General features: G+C 39.0%; 1 protein-coding gene across 1 annotated transcript in view; it reads left to right on the top strand.

Annotated features, from left to right (window-relative positions):
• Positions 1–25,764, top strand: part of CTPS2 (CTP synthase 2) — a 65,352-nt gene that overhangs the window by 26,106 nt on the left and 13,482 nt on the right. The window contains exons 14-16 of the mRNA XM_061364535.1: positions 21,180–21,276; positions 22,618–22,673; positions 24,322–24,418. Of these exons, the coding sequence (XP_061220519.1) occupies positions 21,180–21,276; positions 22,618–22,673; positions 24,322–24,418 (250 nt within the window). The remainder of the gene's footprint in view (positions 1–21,179; positions 21,277–22,617; positions 22,674–24,321; positions 24,419–25,764) is intronic.

The following is a 25,764-nucleotide window of genomic DNA, read 5'->3' as shown; positions in this document are numbered from 1 at the left end:
CTGCTGTTCATTAATGTGAGTGGAGTTTTTTATAAGCCAAGCCTTAAGAATTATTTATAGAGTCGGTGAAAACATTTGGGCACATAATATGCCTTGCAGTGTCGTTGCCTGTATTTTGTTTTTGCTGTCTGTTTCATAGGAAGCACAGTGAATATAATAATACATTATATAAAAATATATATGAGTATAATAATATCATATAAGAGTGAAACTTACCTTCAGGTACTGTGCAAATTGATTTTGAAGTAGATTTTTCAGCCCAGCAATGGACAGTGCACTGGTGCTACCCTCCATTAAAGCATACTGGGTAAAATACTTCAGAAGGTTATCATTGAGTAAATGTTCCATGTTTCTCAGATGTTGTCTTGAAGAACTGCAGACAAAGCAGACAGTAACAATCCTGTGCATCAGAATTTTGAAATGTATCTGAAATCCTGTTTGTTGTTACTAACCATGTGAAATGATTAATATTTAACCTAGATGAAAATAATTGGTTTTGGTTTTGTGTTTTTTGGTTTTGCTTTTGTTTTATTTTGTTTTTTTTTTGTTGTTTTTTTTTTTCCCCTCCCTTGTACTGGATCAACTTTCTCAAGGGGAAAAAGAAAAACCAAAAACCAAAACCCAAAACAAAACAACAGCAAAAGTTAGGTTCAAAGATTTGGAATACCAAATATGTTTAGGTTGTTCTTACCTGACTCAAAATCCAGAGCTTTCAAATGTATTCAGCCGAACTGAGAGTCTCAGGTTAGGGCAACCTTTATAGTTGCTTGCATGCTCCACCCTAATTATGAAACTAGCATTTGTGATTGAGTCAGTGCACTAGTTCTATTGTCTTTACAATAGTCAAAGAAGGAGGATACTTTAGCAGTGGAAATGAGTAATATTTTTTTTTTTTATCTCTGGAATGGGTTATCATGAGCATCCACTGCTGCACTTGACATAGATTTGCTTGGTGTTCATAGGCCATCCTGGAGGGAGAGGTTTCCTCTCTTAGGCTTGTGTATTTTACATTTTGGGTACCACACACAAAGAAGCCTGAAAAAGGCTGCTATGGAGATATCTATAGCATTTGTTATTGTAATTGACTTTTAGAAAATGGTAAATATAAGTTTGTTTTAAAAAGATTCAATTAAGTAAACACGAAGAAGCTACTTGCTCTTTGTGCGAGTTGATAATCACCAGTGCCACAGCCACTTCTCCAAATTTTGTGCTGCTACCTAGCACAGGAGAATATGAATTTCCTCTGGGATAAAATTTTGCTTTCTACTGTTAAGGATCAAAACAGTCCATGATGTGAATGGAAAAAACACTGAAGTATTCTAAATGGGAAAGGTGAATCTAAGATCCTGAAAACTGTTCCTTCTTGCAGTCATCTTCCTGAGTATTGTGTTCTTCAGGTTCTGAAATCGTGTTCTGTTGGTGGTCTGTGGAGCGTTTTTGAGTGCTATTCAGCCCGTGGTCAATGCTTCATGGCCCAATACTGCTGGTTTTGCAACCGCTGAGCTGCTGGTTCTGGCTGTGGTTTCTGCATGTGGTTTCTAATCTGTCTGATATCTGCTGGTGTCTGGTTTTGATGCTTAGCTTCAGGCTCACTTAGTAGATCTTCTACCCTGTGCGTCACTTACTCTGAATCAGTCACCATTGTGTCACTTATAACCCTAAGCTAAGAGCTTTGGGGTCTGTAGGAGATGGATGGGTTGGGAAGTTTTTGGAACCTCAGGTGTATAGGTCCAGGGTTCCATGACAGTTAAGTTGTGCTGTTGACATTAGGGTATTTGCAAAACTTTTTAAGTGTTCAAATGACTTGTCTTGTCTTGTACCAAAAGCACATCCTTGTCTTCAAGATGTGGTAGTAAGATGCTTAGTAGTATTGAAGAATTGCTTTTCAAGGGATCACAACTCAAGGAATTCAGTCCATTAGCCTTACAAATTTGTTAAGGTTTTGTTAAAGAACACCACCTAATTGCAAAATAGCATAACCAGTTTTACTGAAACATCTTCCCATGGAAGTGAGATACCAATGTCTGGGAATTTAGGTGACCTGCCTAAGAGTTGCACATGAAATGTGGGGATGAATCCAGTCTCTTCAGATCAGTTTTATTCACAAAGAACTGTAATCTCTTAAGAGGCGATCTGAATGAGAAACTGATAGAGTTGGGATTTGTAGTTTCATCTCCTGACTCTTTGTCCTCTCTCATTTAGACCACAGTGCCTTCCTCCAGGTAATTTGTGTGGCATCTCTGAACACTGTATTGGAATCAGCAACAGAACTTAGTTTGACAGGCCCCAGCACACTGTCTTTGCCAGAAGACCCTTTTTAGGACATAAGTGCTCTTCTGTAATAGGTGTAGTTTGTCCAGCACAACCCAGCAATGGCAGAATGATTATCAAGGTGTAAGGAATTCTGGTCACTAGCCAAGAACTTGAATGTAAGTAGGGAAAGTTAATACCTTGTTATTGCCACTATTAGATGACGTGTAACTAGCAGGTAGCAGCATTTATCAATGCTGAAGAGCAGCACTTGGTACCAAGCTTTGTGGAAGCTGACTCGCAGTGTAGAAGCAGCAGTCCAGCTTTGGTTACAGTGGTTTGCTGCTCTTTTTTGGATGTATGAATATATGTCGTTTCTGCAGTTTATGACATAATTCAATTGAGTTTGCCCTGGGCTAGAAAAATCATGTTAGCAAGCACCATATCCTTTTAGAATTGACATTTTTATTGTAGCTTATATACAAAGCCATTAGCAAAAAAAAGAACTAAGTTGATGATGTTGTGTAAGTCTGTTTAATGCTGCACATCACACACATGTCCCTGTGATGATTGTGTGTTGTTTCAGTGATGGTGTCTGCAATAGTTACTCAGATTGGTTATTGCTGAGTATTACCCTAGTAAACTGGTTTGCCGGTGTATTTGGAGCAAGCAGTTCTAATCACATTGGAGAGTAAAACAATACAAGCTGCAGAGATGGCTGAAGTTTGGGCACCACTGCTAGTGGTAGGAGGGGTGAAGCTTATGGCATCCTGGTCACATGGTCTTCATGCACATCCTTCCTGTCACCATTGATGGCTAAATAGTATGTGAATCTGTGCCCCTTGTTTGCCTTAATGTGCTGGACTAAACTAGGTTGGTCTGCAAGTGGATCTCTATGCCATTGACTGATACTGTTGGACAGGACAAGGCACCTTCCACAGGGGTGTGGCTGTCACCTGAGAGCAGCAACTATCTCTCATCCTGTTTAATCCTTTGGTGATAGGTTAACACCCTAACCCTCCAGTATTTTTCCACCTTCTCTAGTGTATTTTATAGTAGCAGTACTACTGTTACTTGTATGTGAGCACAACTAATTCAAAGCTAGTTGAGGAATTTAGGTAGATTTAGATTAGATAGTAGGAAGAAATTCTTTACTCTGGGGGTTGTGAGACACAGGAACAGGTTGCTGAGAAAAGCTGTGGCTACCCTATCCCTGGAAGTGTTCAAGGCCAGGCTGGGTGGGGCTTTGATGAACCTGGTCTAGTGGAAGGTGTCCTTGGCCATGGCAGGGGGGGGTTGGAAAGAGATGGTCCTTATGTTCCCTTCCAACACAAACTGTTCTATGATTCTATGTTTCTGTTAATCTCTGTGAGGTTTATGTTACAGCCTGAGTGCAGTATAGAAATATCTACTGTCAAGATGAAGTTTTGCTATAATTGAGAATATATATTTGTAGATGTTGTGCATTTGGGAAGAAAGAGCAGGAGGTGATTTTGTGCTTATTTTTCACCTACTTCTACTTGTATGCTGCTTGTGCATCATTTCTAGCTTCCAGACATCAGACACTAGATCAAGGCCCTTTGTTAGCTTTGGTTACTTTCTGGAGTGGACGTGGAGAAAGGTGATGGGACAATTTAAGTAAATTGAACTGGATTAGGGGTTCTGTGGAACATCCAATTCCTTATCTGATTTGCAGACTAATCTTACATAGATGTCAAATAATTTTGATTTGTTACAAGGAAGCAGAGCAACATTTGTATAGTACTGATTGATGGCTTGGCTTCACAAGCGAAGATTTGGGATGGGCTTTAGCCACGCTTACTACAAGCACGATGACCAAGGGCATGTGGGATATGCAAATCTGGTTGAAAAAAGGGTGCTAAGGCAACCAGGAAGCGTCTGACCAGGACTGTCAACTCCTGAGCGATCTCGACCTACCCATGTGCTGGTCCGCCCGCATGCAAGGTTGGATCTGCAGGTTCATATGCACCTTGTCACCTACCGTTTTGACCCTCGCCTGTCCATACAGACAAGTGAGAATAAGCCCTTCCAGCCTGCACAGTGGATTTTTTAGGTGAAGCGCAGCTTGCGCAGAACTGGCCCCACCCTTTAAACCTGAGGTTTAACTGCCACGGCCTAGTTAGCTAGGACGGTGACAGCGAAGTCCACAGGTCATAGGTTTTGTAAGAGTGTCCTTCTCTTTGATGGAACACCATACAAGGCCAGACGAGCTCCATCAGCCCAGGTTTGAAGATAGGAGTTTTCTTTCTCCTGCGAGGAAGGCCTGTCTTCGCTAACGAAGATTTGGGAAGACCTTTAACCATGCATTCTGAACATGACTGTCATCTCCTGGGTCAGTCACAAGCAACCGATGATGCAATAGCACAACATCAAGTGTCTAGGCGTGATTCTGACTTAGAGGCGTTCAGTCATAAGCCCACAGATGGTAGCTTCGCACCAGTGGCTCCTCAGCCAAGCGCACCCACCAGGGGTCTGAACCTGCGGTTCCTCTCGTACTGAGCAGGATTACTATTGCAACAACACATCATCAGTAGGGTAAAACTAACCTGTGAAGCAGAATTCACCAAGCATTGGATTGTTCACCCACTAATAGGGAACGTGAGCTGTATAGTACTAATGCTGGCATAAAGAACATACATGTATCTACGCCTGTTGTAAAATAGTAATGCCCACACTGAAGTTAAATATGGGATGTGTACAATATTAGATCAGTAGGAATATTTTTTTAAATACTTGTACTGTAGTAATCAGCAAATAATGAAAGGAAAGCCGTGGAGATAGAGATGTCTTCTGCTGCCACCATGTGTGTTCATTTTGGGTATAAGGGCTTTGGTGAGGTCTGCAGAGAATTGGTCCTGCAACTGCAAGCATCTTCACACTTCAACTTTTCAATGTTGACAGTGCCATGGGTTCTAACTGTTGGGCTAGGAGGAGACAAAAGGCAGATAAAGAATATCTGGTTAACAAATTTTCTGAGAAAGATCAAATAATTATGGCTGAGCAATTCAGCAAACCACACTACAGCCATTATAGGGAACCTGGCATTGCTCTGAGGTATGGAACTGTTAGATGGAAGTTGAAGACTGGTTGTAAAATCCTTTATGTGTCATAAGTGATGCATTACTTACGTTAAAAATGCCATTGTTTGTAAAACCTCCAGTGGTGATGTATAAAAGGGTTGTCTCATCTCACAAATTAAACTTGAACTATATGGCTTATCCTGACAAGAGTTTCTTCCAGGCCCTCCCTTGTGACATATACCTTAATGAGAGGTTGAAGGTGTCTCTCTAAACAGGACTGGGTGTGGCTGCTACAGGGATGAATGGTTTAATATGATGCGTTGTTTGTAGTCATCTTTAAATTGGTGATGTGTTATTCATTGTAGCTATATGTGTCAGCTTTTGCTGTCATGTACACATCTGGCAGACAAACTTACATCATTGAAACTCCTTGTGATATAGACATTTTGTGTTACATGAGACATTTTTGAGGGAGAATGTGTTTCAAGAGAGGTTTTATCCTTCCATTTTCTGAAAATGAAATCAATGAGGAGAGATAGAATCTAGTTCTGCAGTTTGTTCTCAAAGCATTGTTGCTGCTCTCAACAATGTAGACCTGATGGACTGTTAAAAAGAGCTCTAGAGGTGCATGTAATAAACCACATGGGCACAGAATGTAGGTGTTGCTCGGCACTGAGATGCCTAAATCCTTAAGTGTGAACATACTAGTAAGAAACTCCTTTGCTCAGTTTTTTTCCTGCCTGGAAGTAACTATAGTGTGTTGCCGTGCAAGTCCAGGACTACTGCCTGTCAATGTGAAAATCCTACTAGTGAGTCAGAAATGACACATGTGGTTGTCTCAGTCCTGTAAGAGCCGAATCCATTATGTATTCTTACAATTAATTTATTTAATATGATTTGATAGAAAAAGGGCCTAATATAATGCAGGTTAGTGATGCTTTCTTTTAAAGCATGACTACAACTTGAGATGATATGGTGATGTGATAGGATACTCTTGGTTCTCTTTGAGTGCATGTGGAGAAGATGGGGAATCTTGAGTTCTGGCTTCTCTTTCTAAAACAATTTTGCCTTTTACCTTAAACAGCAGGAGCTGGGAGAATGAGTATTCTGAATTTCTGACCACATGGACCATCATGCAGTCTTGAAGGGATGTCTTTGCACGCTGGGCAGGGACAGTTGGCCCTCAGGACTGTTACAGTGCTTAAGCCCCTTTTATTAGAATTGTGCTGCAACAACCCTCTAGGTCACTGTGACCCTGTTGCAGCTGGCCTGGCCTTGCTGCTGAGGCAGAAGGAAATCATTGAGAGAGTGCTACAATGCGAGTAAAAAAGTGTTTGTGCTATTTAATGACCACTTGCTTTCCTCCAGGAGCAGGTAAGTTGGGGAAAACAGCAGCAGCATCCCTGAGAGGTGCTCTTAAGGGAGGAAGAATTGGAGGTCATTTTGCAATGCTTCTTTGATATCAACCTCTGAATCTCTCTGTTCAATTTCTTCACCTTCAGCACTCTGTAGGAACACCTAGATCAGGCTTGCTGGCCTGATAAGACTCAGCAGCACAAAATGCAGAGGCAGAAAAATAAATAGAATAGTGGTAAGAACCTTAAAGCTGTTTTGATTCAAAGATGCCTATATGCACTGGTTGAGCTCAAGTAGTTGCTCATTCTCAGAAGTCTGTAAGTGTGCCATGCCATACCACGTAAAATCAGATTCTTAGTAATATTCTGGGGTATGTTTAATTATCAGTGTGAAACATAACAAATGTTGTTACCAAGTAAAGGCTTTACCTTTGGCATACAAAGCCCTCATCTGCTAGCACTTTGATATGTTGATTTGTAGATATAATAGATATTTGCTAAATTATTTCCAAAGGAAGACTGTCAAAATTATACTCTTGGAAATAATGAAAATGTATATACAAAAAGAGTTTGTAATTATTGCATCGTGGCTTAAAAGATAATATAGATCTAATTAGCTGTGGCTTCCATTAGGATAATCATTTGGCTTGGCTAATTACAGAGAGCTTACATAGGGATGAGAGATGTAACTTGCCATGAAACTGTTAACATTGGTCTTCACTGATGAGAAGGAAGCCCAACAGTTGCCCAAGAGCCTGGGAAAAGCACTAAAGCCTCAGTATTGCTCAATCTGTAAACTGAAAAATCAATTTTGACAAATCACAGCAGACATGTTGTGTCTGTAGACAGCACAGATTGGTGACCATTGTTTTATTGCACAGCTTATCTTTGTGCAGAACTTGTTCATCTTGTGGCAGAAAAATACTTTGAATTTTCTGAGAGTAATCCATTTTAAGTCAAGATAGAGTTCTTGCAAGGTTTCTGTTGTCTTGCTGATTTTCTTACTGTGAATGTGGAATTGTTAAGGGATGGTATAAAGAAGATATATGAATTCTGTAACAGAATTCATATGGATGGGGGGAAAGGTATGTATTTTGGAATAAACTACCATTTTGAAATTCAGTATCATTAGCCCTATTATGTAGTGAATATATTAGCACTTTTTTACACAACTTAATTACTTTTTACCTGTGTTTTCTGAGCTGAAACCTTAGTGACAAAACATGTTCAACCGTCTCTGTCTTCTTGGGAGTGTTAGGGAGCCAGTACTTAAATGAACAACTGAAAAATTGTCAAATAATTCTTTCGTCAGTGAATTTATGTAGTTTCTTCTTCATTCCACCATGCCCTTGCAAGCTCAGCAAAACCTGAAGTTCAAGTGACAAGCAGCTTTAGGAGGACCTTTATTTGAGATAATGAATTAAAAGGGAAGAACCCTGCTTTCCTTGTAAAACACAGATTGAACTGTTGAAATGCATTTGTGAACTAAGCACCCTTATGGTTATATCACATGTAGGCAATGAATTTGGTGTTTTCTAGTGATTTTTATGGTATCACCTTTACTTAAGAAAAGCACATAGTGTCATGCTACAGCTCCATCTACACCAAAGGCCCTAGAATACCTCTTGGTCAACATCAGAGGGGTCTTCTCAGTGGGGGATCTTACAGTAGGCATCTTCTATCAACCTCCAAAGCAAGATGATAAGGCCAACAAAGCAAGCTTTGGGTCACCTTAGCAAGCTTTGGGTCACCTTAGCAAGCTTTGGGTCAGTGGAACCTGGTTCTTATGGGTAACTCCAACTACCCAGGCATTTGTTGGAAAAGCAACACAGCAGCCCACGTCATCCATCAAGTTCCTGGAATACATACAGGACTGCTTCCCTCAGACAAATGTTAGATATGCCAACCAGGAATGAGGCACTGCTGGACTTGCTACTCATAAAGCAAGAAAACCTGCTTTGTAATATCTCAGTTAGTGATAACCTTGGCTGCAGTGATCAGAATATTGTGGAGTTTGGGATCTGTCCAAGCGCACTGAAGGTTAGCACTAAGAGAAAGGCTTTGGATTTTAGAAGAGCAAACTTCAGCTCACTCAGAGCTCAGCTGGGGGGGACTCCATGAGAAACTTCTGTGGAGCGTGAAGGAGCTAGTGAGTACTGGGAGATATTCAAGATCACTATCCTGGAAGCACAAAATGAATTCATCCACTTTAAGGCTAAGGGAAGTAGGTGGAGTAAGAAACCCCTTAGCTCAACTACGAGCTTCTGAGTCTGCTCAAAACCAAGAGAAAAGTGTACAAGAGAACTATAAGGGCATTGCCAGGGTATGCCCAGTTGCAGTTAGAAAAGCTAAAGCTCCGCTTAAATTGAAATTGGGCAGAGATGTCAAAAACTACAAGAAAAGGTAGGTTCTTCAGGTACTTAAAGAACAATCGGAAACAGGAGGAAAATACTGGCCCATGTTATGCAGAAAAGGTGAATTAATCACCAGCAATGCTGAAAAGGCAGAGATTCTCAATACTTTATTCAGCTCTGTCTTTACCAGCTCTGCTGGGCACCAGGGCTGGGGGACAAAAATCCAAGTTGGTGCAAACACAGACCCACCCTCAATGAAGGAAGAGTTGGTATGTGAACTGTTGCAGAAGCTTGACACCTACAAATAGATGGGCTCTGATGATACCTGCACAAAGTTCCTAAGAGAGCTGGCTGACATTATTGTGAGGTTGCTCTCCATAATATCTTTTATGTTATGGAGACTGGGCAATGTCCCAGAAAACTGGAAGAAGGCTAATGCCACCCCCATCTACAAGAAGGACTAAAAGGAGCATCCAGTTTTACTTCAGTCCCTGGGAAAGTGGTGGAATGAGCCTCCTAGGGGCTATCACAATTCAAATGAAGCACATAGGCGGGAGAAGCCAGCATTAACCCACCAGGGGCAAATTGTGCTTGGCAAACCTGATCAGATTCTATGACGAAGTGACCTGCTTGCCCCCAAAAACCACCCATGCAAGCAACTTTCCAGAAATTGTGTGCATATAAAAAAAATAAACCCACAAAACCCAAACCAAACAAAAAAAAAAGACAACAAAAAACAACCCCACAACATTTGAAAGAGTGAAATAGATTACCTGTAAGCTGCAGTTCATATATTGAAAACTATATGAAATCACCTCCAATATTACAAATGTCATCTCCATAGGAGTTTCTCCTCCCTGGATAACTGACCATGTTACATTAAGACGCTGACTTTGTTAGATGCTCATGGATCTATGAGTTTCAGTATCATTAGCTGCCTTGTTTCTAAAGTGTAGGAACAAAATTAGTTGTCACAGAGGTTGTGGTTCTGCTAAGTTAAACAAATTGCTTAATCTGCTTTATTTTTCTCATACCAAGTGAAGGTAATGAAACACTTGCTTCTCCAAAATGGCTTGATGTGTGTGTTATGGTTTAACCTAAGCTGTCAACTAAGTACCGTGCAGCTGCTCACTCACTCCCCAGTGGGATGCGAAGGAGAACTGGAAAAGACGGAAAAATCTGTGGGTTGAGATAAGAAGAGTTTAATAATTGAAATAAAAGTAAAATATAATACAATAATATTGATAATAGGAAATAAAGAGATAGAGGAAAGAGTAAACCTCACCCTTGAGAAATGCACAATGCAATTGCTTACTACCCACTGAACAGTATACAGCCCATCCCAGAGCAGTAGTCAGTGGTTCTTGGCCAGTTTCCCCCAGTTTATATACCGGGCATGATGTGCTGTGGTGTAGGATACCCCTTTGGCTAGTTTGGGTCATGTGTCCTGTCTTTGGTCCATCCCAGCTTCTTGTGTCCCTCTTTCAGAGCATGAGAGACTAAAAAGTCCTTGATCAGGGTAAGTAGTACTGAGCAACAACTAAAACATTGATGTATTATCAGCATTGTTCTCAAACTAAAACCGTAATACGGCACTGTACCAACTATTAGAAATTAAAATTAATTCTGTCCCAGCTGAAACCAGGACGACTTTAAATAAAAGTTCTGTGCTGCAGCTGAGGACTTCCACTCTTTTTGTAAGAGCCCTGAAGACATCCAAGAGCGAGAATGGAAATTGAATGTGTGCCTAAGAGTACGTGGGCAAGAAAAACGGGAGGAATTCAAATCGGTTGCATAATTGGGTTGGAAGGGTGCACTTAATGAGATGTAAGTGGTCTGTTCATTATGTTCTGAATTATGTGATTTTAATTGAAAATAAAAGCAATTAGCCAAAGTTTTATTTTTAACAAATGCTCTGGCTCCCTATCAATACAAAGGTTCCCCCAAAATTAAGACATATTTATTAAATGAGGTTTTCTGTATTTTTAATTTTGTATGTGTCTTCCATCCTTGATTTACATGTGTTGAAGCTACAGGTTGGGCGGAGAAGAGGTTCAGAGCAGCGCTGCAGAGAAGCACTTGGGGGTGCTGGTCGTTGAGAAAATGAACATGAGAAGGCTTCAGTGTGCAGTTGCAGCCCAGAAAGCCAACCGTATCCTGGGCTGCATCAAAAGGAGCGTGACAGCAGGTCGAAGGAGGTGATCCTGCCCCTCTACTCTGCTCTTGTGAGACCTCTCTTGGAGTATTGTGTGCAGTTCTGGTGTCCTCAACAAAAAAAAAGGACATGGAACTGTTGGAACAAGTCCAGAGGAGGGCCATGGGGATGATCAGGGGACTGGAGCACCTCCTGTATGAAGATAGGCTCAGAAAGTTGGGGCTGTTGAGCCTGGAGAAGAGAAGGCTGCATGGAGACCTCATAGCAGCCTTCCATTATCTGAAGGGGGCTGTAAGGATGCTGGGGAGGGACTCTTCATTAGGGACTGTAGTGACAGGACAAGGGGTAATGGGTTCAAACTTAAAGAGGGGAAGTTTAGATTGGATATAATGAATTTCTTTACTGTGAGGGTGGTGAGGCACTGGAATAGGTTGCCCAGGGAAGTTGTGAATGCTCCATCCTTGGTGGTGGTCAAGGCCAGGTTGGACAGAGCCTTTGGTGACGTGGTTTAGTATGAGGTGTCCCTGCCCATGGCAGGGGGGTTGGAACTAGATGACCCTAAGTTCCTTTCCAACCCTCACTATTCTATGATTCTGTACCATTGTATGATAAGATTCTGTACTGTGCAGTTAGAAACTGAACAAGAGAACTTAATTTGCAATGGATTCGACAGTTACTCACTGTAGATTTTAACTACAAATTCTTATGTTTATTCTGCCATTGGAAACAAACTATTAGAAGTGCAGGTAAAAGATAAAATGATTTTTGTATGGGCACCGTTAAATAGCTGATTACTTTGTGAGGTTGTAGCTGTCTGTGTTGCTTTGTATGAGAGCTAGCTGTCTAGCTCTGATACTGTGCCGGTTGGTGACACAGCCTAGAACTTTTGCTGTGTGGCAATTTCTTTTGCTGATTGCATGGTAAACATTTGTAGCATTTGAATGCATCACTGCATTATCTGTTGAATTGATCTGTGCCTGGCCACCCCCGCTTTTCACAGAGGATGTCTGAATTATGCTGGGTGTGTTCATCTGATGTCATGCTATTGAAATACTTGATTTGTGGTAGCATAAAGGTGACATTACTCTTTAAATGCTACTTTCTTAGAAACGATATTGGTAAAATATTTTCTGTAGGCTTTCACCTTCTTGTTGCTAAATAAGAAATGATCTGAAAATTCATTTATCCTCCTCTGGCCTTTTTCCTGATGGTTCTCCACTTCTCTCTTCTTACTTCCTCCCACGTATCTTTATCTGGTTATATTTCAAAAAAGCATGTACCATATTTACTTTTAAAATGAGTATGTAGATTTGCAGTTCTGGTTTTATGATCCATTAGCAAACGAGAACTGCACACATACGTCTGTACTGTCACGTTAACTCTGGATCCCATAGTTGAATACAAGCATCCTGATGGTGCTCACTGGTGTCTTGGTGGGGGAAGAAGTAAGTGATTAACATTTGAGCTCTGCCAACAGCATGGATGCAACTGGTTAAGCCACTTGTCTTCTAAACACAGTTTGAACTTGACCCTGATACTTACATAAACACAATTAAGGAAAGCAATTTCCAGAGAAGTCTTGTTAACTTTATGTTGAAGATGATAAGTGTGCTAGAAGGATGATTGCAAGGAGTGCAGAATTAAGTTATGATTTGGACAGTGATGTTTAGCAGACTTTTGGAGGAGGGAGGACAAAGTGGGGAAAGGAGCCTGCTCAGAAGGAAGATGTTGTGGTTCCTGCTTGAAATAAAAATTATTTGGATTGTTGGTCATAAGTCTTCTACCAGAATTAAGATTCTTCCAGGCAAGATGATCTTCGGCTAGCTGAAGCTTTTCTGACTGGAAGCAGGAAACTATTATAAATGTATTGTAAAGCATGTGACTCAGAGCATCCCTGAAATGATTGACAGTGCTAATTAAGGTAGTTAATCTCTGCTATAATATTAATATGTATTATTACTTTTGGTTTTCTGAAGCATAAAAGATAATGTACTGTTGTTGGATAGACAATAATGAAAATGCCAAAGTACTTTTCTGCAAGATAATCTAACTGGTTAAAGTTGTATCATTGCAACTATCTCCCTATGCTCTGGCTTTTTTTTTTTTTTTTTTAATATAATTTCCTGGTTTGTGTTCTTGATGGGGTTCTTTTGTTTGTTTGGGGTTTTTTTGTTTGTTTGGGTTGTTGTTTTTTTTTTTTCCACCCGGAAATCCAAAAATTAAAAGTCAGTGAATTGATTATGTTGTATGATACCCAGCACTTGCTTTAGTTCTTCCAGTTCTCCAACTGGAATGAGAAACATTACAATGTATGAGTGGAAAGGATGGTAACAACTCATGGAAATAATCTCCATTACTGCTGTTGACTTTGTGGGGCAAAGAAAATCCTATTACTCATTTCTGGAGATCTTTCCAGAGGATGAGGTGTCCATTCTATATGCCTAATGAGATATCCAGCATCTTCAGATTGTTCTTTGTAATTTAGGAGAAGTTATAGGCATGAATGACCAGACAGGCCAAGGTACTTTTATTGTTTTTGGTATACCATGGAAGACAAATAGAAGTAGTTAAAATTAGTGCTTGTGCCAGAGGCTTTTGCTTAGAAATTCCCTATTAGAGTATTTCTGTTATGCTTTTAGCCCACAGGATTGTCTTTACTAGAATAACTCAATTTAGTAAATTAAGTAGGAGAACCACTAGGTCATGGGGTGGCCAACTTCCGATTGATAGGTACTTCCATTTTGTTACAGGGAGCAGAATGTTACCAGGTAGTAGAGGTGAGGGGACTGGCGTGACATTTAAACAGGAGTTAAACCAAGAGGAAGTGAGAAGGAGGACAATACAAAACTACATATAAAATATTCCAAGTTATCTACATAGTAGATATATATCTCTGTTTAAACCGTAAAAGTGATCCTGCCTTCCAGAAACAATTACTTAGCTTGCACAGTGTTGTTCCTGGGTGTGATCCCTTATGAGATGCTGTTTCAAAATGTAAAAATGAAAACAAAGAAAAGAAGGGGGTAGAAGAGAGGAAGAAACATGACTATACTGTAAATTAGTATTGTGTTAGTATGATACCCTTCATTATCAACATTTCTTCATTCATCCCTCTTCGTTTCTACAAAGTGACAGCTGAAATGTAGGAGTAGAGTTGAAAATATACTTCCTCATCAGAACAGATTGCTTCAATTAAAGGCTACAGTGGTTGGCATAAGCTAGTCTTTTTGTGTGGTTTTGTAGAATGGACTCAGCTAAGCTGCTTGTTAAAGGAATTAGATTGGCCCAAAATTCTGGCACTGGGAGTAGAGTAACATTTACTTTCACAGCTCTCTGCAATTCTCTACAGTTTTAGTGGGATTTTTTTTTTTTTTTTTTTGCAAAGATATACAACCTGCAAAATACCTTGTAGAAATTAACGTATTTGCACTCTAGTGCCTTCAAAACATTTCAAGATACTTTCTTTTTCTTTCTATTCAGCTGATTTTAATAAAATGCTCACCTATCAGAGATACTATTTTAGCTCAACTAGGAGAGAATTGGGGTTTAAATTCTGGTGTCCCTTTCGATATGTGGTCAACCAATCATTAAAGCTAATGGTCTGCCACTGATCTTTGGGTATGATATGAAGTATAATACCCTAATTGTGAAACTGGTCTGCTTCCAATGTATCTGTAGCACAGAAATCCTCATGGATTTAGTGTCCTTTATTTTGGTTTTCTTCATCTAGTCCAGATTCTAAATAAGGCATTTTCTTGTGGCAGTATCAAGCAACGTGATGGTATATTTTTTCCTTCAGTTTAAAACCTCTATTTAATGATCTGTTAATCAAATGTACAGTAGGTAAAGCAGTTGGTGAAATAATTAAACTGCATGAAGTTGTTCATCTCAGTCAAGCATGTGTTGTCAGATAACGTAAAAATAATTTATTAGACTGAATCACAGACAATAAAGCAATTTTTTTTAAAAACAGAAGTTAAACTAGTTTGTGAGTACTTACATGAAAACTTCCAGATTCTTTTTAAATTTCAAAGTATAGTATTGTACCATTACCTTACTTTTTTTTCCTATTCAAATAGCTATCCTTTTGATAGGATGCTTTCCATCTCCAGCAAATAAAATAGTCCACAGATGTATTTTATTGTTTATTCTTTAGGATGTACACACACAATTTAATAGATTTGTGGCAAATGTGGCTCTGCACCTGATTTGGCAGGCTTGAAAAGGAGGGCTTACAAAAATAATTACAAACAAATGGCTTGCTGTTCTGATTTGAAAGAGATTACTCAAAAGAAATCTTTAAACTGATCCAGGACCTTTCCAGGGTTTTTTTCGTAGCTCTGAAGTTAGCTGGGAAGTTTTACATGACCACAAAAGTACCTTCCAATTAAAAAGTACCTCCAGCTAGTATATAAATGAAGATAGGGAAATCCGTAATTTTCTACTTGCTGCCCATGCCCTTTCTAAACTAAACCACTTAGTTTCTGCATCCCTGATCATCAACTACTAAATCACCGCTGGGCAGAAGTGGAAGATAGACAGGTTATCAGGATAGTTGGTGACACCATTCTGTGAGAGGTGTCAGAGGTTGAAATGCAGTCAGTCTTGCTCACCAGTCTGGAAGTGGTCTGATTATGTTAGGGAAATGGGATGGAAACCAGCTGCTAGTTCTCCTTGTCTTCCCTATGAGGATGCTGATTTTTATGGCAGATTAATAGAATTTCTTTAAAAACATAGTTGGGTGGTGCAGGTTCTGGTACTAAGCATTGCCTGGAAGCAGGTAGCAGAAATTTTTCCTTCTGCCTTGTGTGCTGTAGGCAGAGATAACTGATAATGAAATGATCCTAATGCTACCTTGTTAATGAAAGAATAATGGTTGCTTGCTTACGTGTAGTAACTCAGGGTGGAGGAAGTACAGAACACAGTGGACAGTTTCGAGGGTAAAATGTGTGCTTTGTCTCTGCTAAGGACAACCTCATGTCTCCTTGGTTACTTTGCATAGCTTAGTTAGTGGGGCTTGTCTGTGGGCAAGTCTTCTGTGGCAGTTGCCTGTAGGATATAATTACCTGAGTCAGGAAGCATCAAACATCTACTGTTTAAACAGTCTTAGGCTGTGTTTGATTATCCATGTTTTTGTGGCTGGGGTGTTTGATGAAGAGAGCACCAGGCTCTGCCTCCCTCGCTAGGTTTTTCCCTCTGCTTTGGAATGCTCAGGGATACAGACTTACTTCATGCCTTCCTCCTGATGGACTCTGGATCTTCCTTTTTGGTATGCTCTGTGACTCTGATCAACTTTAGCAACTATCACAGCACATCCCTCAGTAGTTACATATTACGTGAGTTTCTCTGTAACAAAGTTTGTGCAAGAAGCTTTTGAAAGCAAAGTGACACCACTGCCCTACACCCCAAAGACAGTAATAAGCATCAGAAAGGCAACTCATTATGGAAAATTATGGAAAATTTTGCCGTATTTATCAGAATTAATTTGATCAGATAAAAGACGAACCTTCAAGTGGTGGCTATTTTGAACAACTGTGCAACAGAATAGATTCTTCAAAGAGCTTATGCTTCCTGCCACAGAATCAATCAGCTCTCACTATGCAATAGTTCTTTCAAAGACTGGAGAACACCATAGAACAAGAGGTACCACAAGCAACAAAAAGGCATCAGCAGTGAGGATGCAAACAGAGATAAGGCATTTCTTACCCAAATCCCTGAGAACTGCCAGCACTACAGGGATTTTATGGAGACCACATACTACACTTAGCAGACAGTTAACATGAAATAAATAATCACTCTGACATAACACAAAACACATCCTAGATATAAAACACCCTGATTAGTATTAAATCATTCTACTGATGAATAGTGACTTTACTGATTTTCTTTCAGAAACCTACTGCTTGAGTTGTTCCATTGTTGTCAGGACACATATAAAAATTAATGAGAAAACCTCTCAAGCCCAGATACTCAATATGGAGCAACCAAGGCCCTGAAAATACACCATCTATCATTTTAGTAATCACCCCGGACCATTACATTTTGTTTTTGCTTTGCCTCACAGACTGCAATGCATTTTGAAAAATACATCTACTATGGATACTGGGGCTGGGAGGGGAAACGTTAAAGGTGTCTGTTTGGGTTTTGTCTGGGAAGGATGGGTGAGGAAAGGCGGGGAGGGAAGAGGAACATTATTTGATTTGAACAAGTCATTGGGAAGTCAGCTTTGGAAGCAGATTTTTAGGGTTTTTGCTTTTTCACCCTGCCCTCATCTGCCAAGGAAATGATTTGTCACTGCTGAAATAAATTGCTACACGTGTAAGTCCTGATCAAAGCATCAGGCGAAGCCCTGACCCTAAAGATTAATAGAACACTGAAAAGAGGCTCTAAGAGACTCAGCGCACAAGAGATGTGCAGAGGGAAAGCAAACAGGAGTAGGGAATACAGCGACAGGTACTGATGAATATTAATCCCTGCTGAACACAGCTATAAAGAAAACCAACAGAAACTGACAAGGACTCAAACCAGACTAGAGGAACCCATTTTTTTATTGCCCCTTCCATTCAGGATTTGTCAGTACTGGCTACATTCAACCTCATCTGTTTCATTCATAGACACACCCAGCCACCTACAAATGGGATGTTTATACTAACATTTTAGAAACAATAGTACAATCATTTTAATGAAAAGAATTGACAGATGCAATACTAAGTATGGTACTGAGAGCTTCCAACTTGACAAATAAAGCAAAAATACATTCTTTGCCTGTTCATTCAAAACCAAGGTTTAAATATTTTCAGTTACTGAAAGAACGTGAAAGGATCACGTATCTGCCAGAATCCCCTATTCCCTTATTTCCCAAAGATAGCCTAGTTCCAAGCAAACCCCATCATTGCCTATCTATCTAAAGCACTCAGCCCCCAAGGATGGAACTAGTTGCCATAAAACCACTTGCAGGTTTCAGACTATTCAGTGCTCTATGACTCTGATTGTAGTAATGCTTGTTTTCAAAAATATTAATGCCACCATGTATAAGATCAAAGCAGAAATCATCTACAGCTGACTCGTGCAGCTATACAGTGTTATGAGCAACCAGCTTGAAAAATCCTGTTCTCTACTCTCTTCACTGAACTACATCACAGTATCCAAATATTCCAACAAATATCAACTTAAATTTTTTAAACTCTTAATATCCCATAGCCTGTTATTGTCAAGCGTTTTCCAGTTTGGAAAATCCTCTTTTCCAAAGATTTGCTATTTCCTGTTTTAGAATTAAGTAACTGCTCTTCAACATTTATTTAATTAAAGCCTAAAAACTCTCTAAGGAAGACTGTGCCTGAATAAGCAGAAATTCTGGTGCAGAATGTTTTGTAACATTTTCTTCGCAGAATGTCACAAAGGGTGTAGCTTCTTTTTCAAACAGTGCCTGCTTACTCATAAGCAAAGTCCAGGGAACAGAAAAAGTTAATGAAGATGTTGATATGCAAAGCCTATATAGATACTGCTTAACAGATTTTAGAACTCATTCTAGTTATTCCAACCATATGTCACAGAGTCAGCTTAAATATTTAATCAAGCAGAAATGTTCAAACTGTCAGTGTTAGCAAAAGGAATCAGGTCAAACAGTGCTGGCTATAGTGGAGTGCCAGTCACGCCACACCAGGGTGTGCAGGATTTGTCAGACTTGAATAACTAAAGGAAAGTGGAAGGCTGTTCTCAGGCTTTGGACCAGTCCAGCTCATACTACAATTAATCACCAAATACTCACTAATTTAATTTCAGAAAGATCAGCACATCTATAGCCAGCAGAAATCCTTCCCTTCCTACCACATACATCTATTGAAACATCAGAACTCTGTCACTGTCTTTGAGACTTCTCCAACTGAAATTAACAGTATGCGAAATTTTGCCATTACTAATTCACTTAAAGCTACATGTGTAGCTTTTTAGGAAGTGTGCCTTTTTAGGAAGAAAAATCTGAAGGTGAGAAAAATCTAAAGGGACAGTATTTAGATACTTGATACACTTTTGAGGATGAAGGGATGTCTAGTCTTGACTTTAGCCTCCAAACTTTTAAGAAAACACAAACAAAACCTGTCAACTGCGAATATTTATTAAACAGCTGTTAAAGTGAAATTTTTGTAATTGAAAGAGAAGCAGATACTTGGAATTACTTGATAGCTGCTTGTTACTACTTCATGTCCATTTTATAAGAGTCAGGAGCATAACTTTTAAGGTCATCTGTAGTAGGGGTGTAGGCAAGTAAATAACACCTCAGAAAAATTGTGTTTGATTTCAGAGGATCAGAGTGTTTGACACATATACACAGTATACTGTATATACATTTTAACCACTTCTGATGTCCTGTGTTGTTTTGTGGCCACTACTTTGGGAAAAAAAAGTGAGAGCAAATGGATGGAAATAAAGTAAAAAGCAGACAATTTCATTTTTTTGAAGTAATAAGGTTTCAGTGAATATTTTTTTTTCTGTATAGTCCTTACCTTCGTAATTTGAGAGGTAATTAATGTATTTGTAGTATCCCACTAGTTTGATCACAACTCCTGTTTGTGACATTTTGTAATGAGTATATAGCTTATAAATAACAGTTTGAAGGTGTCAGGTTATACAGAGATAATTGCACAGCTGAAATGCATTGGCACAAGGCCAAAGGCCAAGCACTTTCTACCATCACTTCTAAATTGAATAACTTTACTTTATGAGGTGTATCATCAGAAATTGTTTTCATTACACCCAGAGGGCAAACTAAGGTTGATAAAAATCCAATTCTGTATTGCCCATTTGTATGAATATTTATATTTTTAGAATCTTTGTCAATTACATTCCTCAGTGAGTGTGTGTGAATACATTGGTCATAGTTTCTGCCTATGTGCTTCTACACTTTTAAACTAGTTTACTTCTCTGAGGCACACTTCCTTTAAATCTGCCTTCTCACATGATTGTGAGACCCAGCAGGATTTTTCAAACTCGGCAAAACTAAACATGCTCCTTTCACTAAACTGTAGTTTCTCACATCCTCTGAATCCCACCATCCTGGATTCCACTTGACCCACATAGCATCCATTTGACTCATACATTTCAGTCCTCAAAGTCAGTATTTGTATATTCTTTTCTTCATATTTTATGTTAAATAGCATATTCTACATACAAGGCAAAGTATTTTGTGTATTCTGAGGCAATCTGAGAAACCCTTTAGTAAAGGTGAAACTAAGGGGGAATGTTTTTCCATTTTCTGTCAGTGATAAATTAGTGAGTTATATAACATGAAATGTTGGAGTCACGTCTTTTATTACTCTGCTTTTACAACATTAGATTATAGTCTTGTTAGGAGTGCCTTCTTTCCACTCCTTTTCCATGCCTTTTCACTCCTCCCCGCTTTCCAAAAAAGAGGACTTTTGCTGTCTTCATACAACAGCTGTTTCTGTTTCTTAGCGTAAGAAGGAACATTCTATATAAAGAACAGTATAGGAAAGGGACTGGTGTACAGAAATATTTACCCAAGATAATCTTTGAGGCTCTATCACTGTGGTTCAGGTACTTGCTTTTTCAGAGATGCTGTCTTTATTACTTGGAGGACTTTTTCATCTATGAAGTTATCAGTTTTAAAAAACGTATGTACTGTTATAGAAACAAAGAATAGCTTTTAGTAGAATTATCCTATTGCTAATGTTCTGGTATCTGGGTTTGTTTTTTTCTAATAAAAAAAATTTTTTTCTAGCCCAAAAATTAAATTAAGGAATTAATAATAAATTGCTTTTGTTGATCGTAACACTGCATTAAAAAGTTTCACACCAGTTAGCTAATACTCTCAGTCTATTACACTCCCAATACTTAGATCAAGGCTTTAGGGAAACCAAAGAGTAGTCATAATTGGGAATGATTGGAGGAAAAATTAATAATATTGCCATTTATAAATCTGTGCAACCTGTTATGCAGTTATTGCTTTTTTTTTTTTTTTTTTTTCTGTGTTGGATGAAACAGTGTTTATACATTTTTTCCTCTACAGGTTATTGACATGCCAGAACACAGTCCTGGAGATATGGGTGGAACAATGAGACTGGGGAAGAGAAAGACTGTTTTCAAAACACAAAATTCCGTTTTAAGTAAGTTATATTTCTGCTCTTATGACTTGCCTTTTGGATAGGAACTCTGTAACATAGCAAAGCAAAAATGCCAAAGCACATTTTGTTACAGTACTACAACCTCAAGCAAGCATTTGGGTGGCAGCTTTCCTAATCTCATTCATTCTAATCCTGTTCCTATATACGTTTACCCAGGATTGGAATGTGAAGAAAGAAATGAGACACATCTAGAAGTCCCAGTGAAAAGATCAGTTAGGGTCCAACACTTTAAATAAACAGTGAGGAATCTGTTGAGGTAACTGGAAAGCAGATAGTTTAAGTCATTATTTTTTGGAGAAGATCAGACCATTTTCTTTTTATTTTCTTTATGAGTTGATAGATGTGTGAACCAGGACTGCTTGTTCTACCCCTGAAGCTTTTTGGTACCCCAGTCTCCTATGCATTATGCTCTCGACAGCCCTAAATACTGCTTGTAATTCTCTAGAGTTGCCAGTATACCTCAGCTTTAAATGTCACCTGGACTCACTGCCATAGTCCTCACTTTATGAAAGATTCATAGAAAGCTCTGGTAATTTACTCAGGAAATCTTATTCCCGGTTTTGATGCTTTACAACTTGAATGGAAATAGTTCAATTTGAAAAGGCAGTTCCTTAAAATTAATGCATATTTGCATTTTTGTAAAATTGCAGTACTATCACTCCACAATTTTTTGAGATCTTGGCAGTCTAGTTGCTGTACCAACCATTAAGTGAGATAGTAGTCCTAATGACACTAAGATAAATTGAGAGCAAAGTTTGAGCCATGGCTGTAAGTGAGAGAGATGATTAAATTCTGGTTTACTGCATGCTTCTAACTCTGGAATGTAGAGTGTTCCAGATTAGGCTCAGTGAACTGCAAGAGTCCTTTGGGTAATGAGATCAGGAAAAGAGAGGAAAACAATATTTTCTGTCATTGGAGGTATTGTGCCAGCTGCCATGCATAATCTATTAGAATGGAACAGATGTTACAAACAGGCTTCCTTTGTTGCACCTATTGTGTACAGGTGTTGTAAAATCCTGAAGGGATTTTATGTTGCTTGTTCATTCAAACTTACTTTATTTTAGGCTTTACAATTTAAATTAGTTTAAGTGTGACCTTTAGACTCTAGTCTACCTAAGCTATTTCTGGTTAAGGAATGTTGAATGTGAATCCTAAGTAAACTTGGGTAACATAAATTAAAAGAGACTAGTCATCAGTCAGAAAAACATAAACTTGGAATGTCTTGTTATGTTCTAAATTTGACATTTTTAAATTACATTAAAGTGTTTTGATAACTATTAAAGCAACACATTAGCATTAATTTCTCTTTTGTTGTATATTCAGGGAAACTTTATGGTGATGAAATGTTTGTGGAGGAGCGGCACAGGCATCGATATGAGGTAAGCACTGCTAGTGTAGGTTGTACTCAGAAGTTAAAGCTCAAGCAAATTACGTTCCTGGTAGGCATGATTCTCCTTAAAGCCAATGTAGAAACATAACCCAAAATTTAGTAATAGATAGTATAATTTAGATCAAAAGGAGCCTCTTCAGTCTTCTGTCCAGCTTCCTGTTTTGGGCTGACTCAGCTTCAAAATTAGATCAGGATTTTGTTACATCTAGTTTGAATCTCTCTGAAGATGAAGAAGTTGATCTTTTGACAATCTGTTCCAATGCTTAACCACTTCATTATGATCACTTTTTTCCTTTGTATCTAATAGGACATTTCCTTTGGCAATTTGCTTTTTATTTCTCGGTCTTGTGCTGTGCATCTCTCAGAATAGTCTGGTTCAGTCTTTATACCATTCCATTAAATAGTTCAAGCCAGCAACAAGATCCACTCTCTGCCTTCTCCAGGTTGAACAAATCCAGCTCATCCAGTCTCTTCTCCTATGCTGCATGTGGTCCAGCCCCCTAATCATCCTGGTTGGGTCTCCTAAGGACTTGCAACATTTTGTCAATCTTTCTTGTACTGAGGGGGCTGAAACTAGGCACAGTATTGCAGAGGTGTTCTTACAAGTGACCTATAGAGAGTCTGTGTACTGTTTTTGTGGTAGAGAAGTTGCAGTGTCTTAGGAAAATGGTATCGGAGAGTGATGTCAGAGATTACTTGACTTTCTGTGAAGTATTTGAAAGCTAAAGTCTTATAATCCTTAAATGTGTTGATCCTTGGCTGATTTGGCTTATTTAACAGCTTAGGTTATGTCCAGGTAGTGCACATTCTTTCATATATGGGTAGACTTCAGGCATCAAATGTAGGTGGACTTCAGGCATTTTACAACTTGGAGGCTAATACAGATCACTTCCTTCCTACCATCCAACTCTGTATGCCTTTTGTATAGTTCCATTTCTCTGAGAACATCTCTGTATGTTCAAAGTACTGTCATTCGAGGAAACAAGTGAGAGCCGGCCTCCTGGAGTTACTTCTGAGATAGTTCAGAAGGGACCTGACTCCACCAGTATCTACACAGGGACCTGAGCTATGAGACGTATGCATGCTACAACCTGATTCAGACCATGTTAAGTTTCCTTAAAAAGCTCGGAGGAGAATGTGATCATGGTAAAGGTGCTCAGAGTTTGCATAGTAACTGAGTGGTTAGAACATCACCAAGGAAATGAAACAGCTCACTGCAGAACTCTTCAGTTTGAAGGAGGAGCTGAACCACAGCTTGTGTCATAACCACTGAAATGCAGTGTTCAAAAAGGAGGTCAGCCTTTATGCCTACTTCAGTGGGCCATTTAAAAAATGAGAAATGCAAGCTGCTCAGAATCAAGAGGACAGCAAGCAGAAGAGACCCTGGCTTTGTTTTATTTTTTTTAATATTATGTAGTAAGTTTTAAAATTACTAATTCACCTTGTATTAAATAATCATGCCCACTTTTACAGTTTTATACCTGAGAGTTGTTAAAACAAGAAAGCAAAAGTTCCCAACTCTTTTCTCTATCCTTTTTATTCTTGTATGCATACTGAAAACATTACAAATAACCTCTGCTGTTTGTTAAATGCTGAAATAAATATAATTACAATTATTATTACTTTAAATATTTCAGGTGAACCCAGAGTTGACTCACTGCTTTGAAGAGAAAGGTTTGAGATTTGTTGGCCATGATACAGAGGGGAACAGGATGGAAATTATTGAACTGGAGAGTGAGTGTCTTACTTGTCTGTAGTACTTTCTAAATCTATTAAAACCATGTAAACTATCAGTTTTTCAGTTCTTAAGTGCATATAGGAATACTATTTATCTGTCATAACAGCCAAGATCATGTTGGGAAATACTGCTGACTCCACCTGTGTGTTGCAGTGGGTGAAGATTCAGAGGGAGGCATCTTAACTCTTGTCAAGGATTGTGCATGTATTTGATTATCAGGGAGAGACATGCTCCTTTTCCAAAAGGTCCTAATTCTAGCTCATTGGGATTTGGCTGAGTAGAATCATAGAGTGATGTAGGTCAGCTAGTCTAGCCCTCTGCTTCGACACAAGGCTACCTTCAAATAGGGATCAGGTTGTTGAGAGCTGTATCAGTCAAGTTTTGAGTATCTCCAAGTATGTTGGATTTCAAACCACTCACCACTAGTCTTTGAACCCAATAGTCCAGCCATTTTTTAACACACTTTGTAGTTTACCCATAGTCCACAGCTCCCAGATGGATGCTAGGAAACCATATCAAAATCCTTGCATTGTGAAGTTGGGATAAAGGGAGGCTACTGCTTTCCCTTAATCCAAAGACTGATTGTTCCCAAGGTTGTTGTGCCCGGTTGTCTTCCTGTCCTTCATGTGTCTGGAAATGCCTTAGAGGAGGGTTTGTTTCATAATCTTGCCATAAACAGAGGTTATGTTGACTGGCCTGTAGTTCCTTACATCTTCCTTTTTGTCTTGAAGAAGAGCATGGTGACTGTCTTTTTCCAGTCATCAGAGACCTTTCATGGTCACCTTGGCATTTCGGAGATAAAAACTATCTTCACAATGACGTTGGCCTGCTCCATAAACACCCTCTAATATTCTTACTTACGTCCCAGTAACTAATATATGTTCGGTTTGCTTCAGTATATGAAATATGTGTACATGCAGTACAGCCAAAGTATAAACCATTGCTGGAATAAATTACTTAGAGAGGATGTGAAATCTCCACCCTTGCTGGTAGTAACCTTCAAAACTTTACTAGAAAAATCCATCAGCAACCTTCTCAACTTCTGCTTTGAGCAGAAGGTGAGGCTAGAGACCTCTCAAGATGTCTTCCAATTAATTTGTGTCTCTCTCAGTTACCATCTGATTAGAATTATAGAAAAAAAAGTATGAAAATCAAATAAAAAGCAAGTTCCTTTCTTTCACAGAGGTGATTCAGATGAGGGTTTGATACTGTGGAAATCTCATAGATTCGGGCTGCTTTACCAAGGAAGAGCTGTTATCTTTTCTAAGAAGTTCTGAAATAAAAAGGAACTACTCTGCATATGTTTGGTGTATGCAACACAGGGTACCTCTTAGAAACAGTC

Source organism: Neopsephotus bourkii, unplaced genomic scaffold (assembly GCF_033783945.1).
Source record: "Neopsephotus bourkii isolate Nb327-2 ecotype Australia unplaced genomic scaffold, CSIRO-AGI_Nbou_v1 NB_1234, whole genome shotgun sequence".
Lineage (NCBI taxonomy): Eukaryota > Metazoa > Chordata > Aves > Psittaciformes > Psittacidae > Neopsephotus > Neopsephotus bourkii.
Note: the sequence above shows the minus strand (reverse complement) of the source record. Positions and strands in the feature narration are given on the sequence as shown.